The 4,424-nt window shown below is 45.8% G+C and overlaps 1 protein-coding gene across 1 annotated transcript; it reads right to left on the bottom strand.

Annotated features, from left to right (window-relative positions):
* Positions 1–1,341: 1,341 nt before the first annotated feature.
* On the bottom strand, positions 1,342–2,650 carry LOC106866585 (cyclin-dependent kinase inhibitor 3). Its single transcript, XM_014901857.2, has 3 exons — positions 2,158–2,650; positions 1,871–2,020; positions 1,342–1,750 (listed from the first exon to the last, which is right to left on the bottom strand). The coding sequence occupies exons 1-3, from the start codon at positions 2,478–2,480 to the stop codon at positions 1,678–1,680; spliced, it is 546 nt and encodes a 181-aa protein (XP_014757343.1). The 5' UTR covers positions 2,481–2,650; the 3' UTR covers positions 1,342–1,677.
* Positions 2,651–4,424: the final 1,774 nt, after the last annotated feature.

Here is a 4,424-nt window from a genome sequence, read left to right as displayed (position 1 = left end):
ACATAATTTAAGTGCAAGTGCCAAAGGGATAAGGGTCCCAAGTGCAACAAATGATTAAGGCCCCTCAGAAAAAGTGCAAGAGATTCCATCTCTTTTGTATTTTTGCTGCCCTTTTGGTGGTTTTTCTTTTGCTTGTTGCAATTATGCACCCCAACAACCAGATGTGGTGATCTGATGTGTGCTTTTGACCCTCTTTTAACATGAGTTAAGTAGTGTAGGCTTTTAACACGAGTTAAGGTGGTGTAGGTTTAGTTCATGGCAAAGGCACATGCAGGGTACAGGTAATAATAGAGGGTCAGTTAACAATGTAAAATCAGACATGCATATGTTGTAATTGTTATTATAGAGACTCAAGTAGAATATATACAATTAATCCCCAACATCAGGGCATTGAAATCTACCTATTCGCTCTAGTCTCCCCCTTTAAGCAATGTACTCCTCGTTTCAGAAACGTTAATCTTACGACATGCTGAAAAAATGAAGAGAAAAATTGTGATTGCTACATACAATTTTATTTTAAGAAAAGGAAATCAAAAGAAATTAGCATGGACTTAAGAGATGGGCATGCAGTTAAATATGTCATGATTGTACTTTTAGTCGACAAGGAGGCTGATGTTTAAATGAACTTTTCAACCCTTTTCCACCATTTTTCACCCAACTAAAAAGGTTACACGTCCTAAAACATAAGGTGGAATAAGAGGGAAAAGAATGAGAGATCTAAAGATAGACTGGAAAAGGGAGAAAAAGAATGGCACCCAAGTTATGGATGCACAGCACTGCTGCCTCATGCAAAGCCTGAATAAATGCTCCATGCATGCATATATCTGCATCAAATTACTCACAAAGCCTGAATAAATGCTCCATGCATGCAAAGCCTGAATAAATGCTCCATGCATGTGCGTGTGCGTGTACACTGCTTGTACGGTGTACACGTACGCGCGTATAAGCCATCTCGTCGTACAAATCGGGAACAGCAATAAGTCGGAACAAAATCTGGAAAGGAACAAAACACACTGTCGATCTGACTTGCATACATGCATGGCTTGAAGCCAAGACTACATTCACATGTCAGTGAGATTCTTGGCATGTTTCCAATTTCAACAATTTGTAGTGAATTACTTACTGCTGGCTAGCTCCTGCAGTAAATTCCAACTCTTCCTGGATGGGAAATACAGTACAAACTCGGAAGATTAACTATATGACACAAGGACAGATCACATTGCAAAATAAATGTCAGTTTTTTCCCTCCTTTTTTTTATTTATTTGCAACAGAAAAGAAATTAACTCGCATAGACACATTTCCTCCATAATTATGACCATAATATATAAAAGGGGCTGAACTGAAAATAATTTTTGTGAAGAGCTGAAATTAATTTACCGGGCGAAATCAAATTAGCAAAGAAAGTGGAGCTCATTCATCATAAGCTTCCTCCAATAATTAGTTCATCATCACAATCATTCCTACCATCAATTGCTAATTTGCTATACATAGATTAATTTACCAGAGATGGTAGCACTAGTGATTAGCCAATGACTACTTATCATAACAACAAGTTATTAATTAGAGAAGCAGTGCAGTGGTCAACTAGTCAATTAATTCGATCACAGCCCATTTCTCATGGACTGTGAATTGACAGCTTCACCCCCCGCGGCCGGTTTACCGGTCCTGTTGTTGCTTCAAGTGGAATTCGCCGGCGACCACTCGAAGCGGCCTTCCAGCGGGCGGTCCAGGGTGATGTCGTAATTGTACCTGCGAGAAGCAGCATGCAGCTCGTGTTAATTAATTAGCGTGCGCTGGAAAGGAATTACGCCGGCCGGCTAGCTAATTATGGTACAGTAGGAGATCAGTGCTCAAGGGACGACGACGTACGTCTCCGCGAATCGCCGGCGCTCCGCGAGCTCGGCCGCCGCGAAGAACGCCTCCATCTCCACTTCCGCCGGGGGCGCGGCGACGGCGGCGTCGTGGCGGCCGCGTTTCGTACTCGTCGCCTCGCCGGAGACGGGCGTGGCCGTGGCGTGCCTGCAGATTGAAGAAAACTCATTAACTCAATTCAAAATTCGGGAAATTCGGGAGAGAACTAAAGTTGTTTGGACTTTGGATTCACGCACGAAGAGTGTAGGACTAGATAGGTATAAAAGCGAAGCAATTTGATTTACCTGACGCTGCAGCCTTCGTCCGGGACGACGACGACGCCAGGAGTACTCTCCTCGCCCTCTTCCTTGCCGTCCTGCGACGACGAAGCTGCAGCAAGAACCCGGCGTCGACGCCGCTGCCTCGCCGGAGAAGAGGCGGCGCCGCCCGGCTCGCCGCAGCAGCGCCGTCCGCCCCGCCGGTGATGTCGCCGCCTGGGGCTGCCGCCGCTGGCTGCCGGCACGCGCCGCCCGCTGCGCAGCGTCAGGTACGCGGCAACCTCGACCGAAGAAGACGACGAAGACCGGCGCCGCGGCTGCACGCCGGTCTTTCCCAGGCACTTGCCCATGACGTACGAGCTACTACGCTCTCGCTAGCTCCTCCTCGAGCTCGATCCGGCTAGCAAAGGTGGAGCACTACTCCGAGTACCTAGGTAGGTAGCCAGTCGCTTTCCTCTGCTGGGTGTTAAGTTGTTAACACACGCATCAGCACTGGCTCAGGCTGTGTAGTAGTTAAAGTGCTTCCTTCCTTTGTTCTGGAGCAAGCTGAGGTACGTACGTGATGAGGTGTGGTCGACTGTGGTGGGTGGAAGGATAAACAATTTCTCGTAATAAACGACGATATTTGATCACGATGGGGGGTTAATTACCGAATCAAACAAAGATCGTCACGTCGTCCCGCGACGGGTCGGTCGCGCTCTCCAGCCGTCTTTGTAGTAGGATCCTGTGGAGTCATGAGAAGGAGCAGTACAATCCGTCGTGTCAGTTCAAGTACTACTGTACTTGGATTATTTTTTTCCACTTACAAGAAATACTTAAAAATCGGACTTTTGCCATATTTATTTTGTTTTAGGCTTTTTTTTAGCCTTTCGGCTGAAATATGGAGCCATAACTTGGCCTGGGTGTCAGGCTCTCGGGCCAGGCTGCCCAATGCCTAGGGCACATTGTTTGTCATGCGGCAGAGTTTTTTTTCTTTCTTTTTAACCACATTGATGCAGCAGAGTTGGTTAATTTGGCCAACAGAAAGATAAATATTTTGTTCTAATAAAAGGAAAAAAAATATTTAAGCTTTGAATACTTTAATCATAATTGTACACATGCATCTTCAATGTAATTTGATTGGTATTGAGGTTTAATGATATAGCAACGCAATTCTGTTTCAAATTTGATTGGTATTAAAATTTTAGGCTCCAATATTGTTATTTTGAAACAAAGCTCGTCACGTCGTCCCGCGACGGGTCCGTCGCGCCCTCCAGCCATCTTTGTAGTAGGATCCCGTGGAGTATTAAAATTTTAGGCTCCACTATTGTTATTTTGAAACATTATTTCATTAACACATCATTATGTGCAATGAAATTTCGTTGACGTTTTATTAGCATATCTTTTTACAGTGAGATAACATTGAAATTTCAATGATAGAACATTATAGTAACGAAAATATCAACGAAAGAGAGGCGTGGACTGCAGTTTATTTTTTTATGTACACCTTTAGTTTTGTTAGAATCCACACGGAGAGACATGGGTGGATTCTAACAAAACTAAAGGTGTACATAAAAAAATGCCAGATACTTAGATCTGGGTCGCAAGTTGAAAATGGAACGGCTCACACCCCACTTAATACACAAGTACTTAAAGTAGCTGATGCATAGCATGCGCCCCAACCAGTGTCGAACCACGGGCAAACATAAACCTTGAGTAATATTCTAACCGGAAACACTAGGAGTCGGAGAAGATCGAGACGGGGATGTCACAACAACACACAACAAGGGGTCGTGACGGCATCTGCTAGCTGACGCATGAATGCACACACAACAGGTCCTGGACGTGGGGAAAGAATATCCCCCTCTCGCGGCGCTCCGTCCAAGCTGCCTCAGCAATCAACATGCGCCCTGACCGGATTCCATGGATCCAGGGAACAAAGAATCTCCGCCGTTTGGTTCCCAGCAACGGTGGCGATCGATTCCCATGCGTGCGCGCCACAGTGAAGAACTCTGAATCCATCGCAAATCGATCTTGTAATTTGTAAAGCAGGCCCCGCGCGCGCACAGGGTCTTCAGTTCAGTTCAGCTAGACTCTTCTGTTCAGTGGCAAGTGGCAACGTCAGGAACAAACACTCTGCTTTCATGGGCGGGGCCTAATGGCCTATGATGCGCGAGGCTCCGAGGTTAAGAAATTTTACTATCGCGGTGCCAAAAGGCGAGGCCGCGAGTTAACCACATCGCGCAGAAAAAGACGAGGAATGTGCGTCCTTGTGAGCAAACAGTTGTGAGTTGTGACAGTGACGGAGGGTAGGG

Source organism: Brachypodium distachyon, chromosome 4 (assembly GCF_000005505.3).
Source record: "Brachypodium distachyon strain Bd21 chromosome 4, Brachypodium_distachyon_v3.0, whole genome shotgun sequence".
In the NCBI taxonomy this organism is placed as follows: domain Eukaryota; kingdom Viridiplantae; phylum Streptophyta; class Magnoliopsida; order Poales; family Poaceae; genus Brachypodium; species Brachypodium distachyon.
This window is presented reverse-complemented; position numbering and strand designations above follow the sequence as displayed.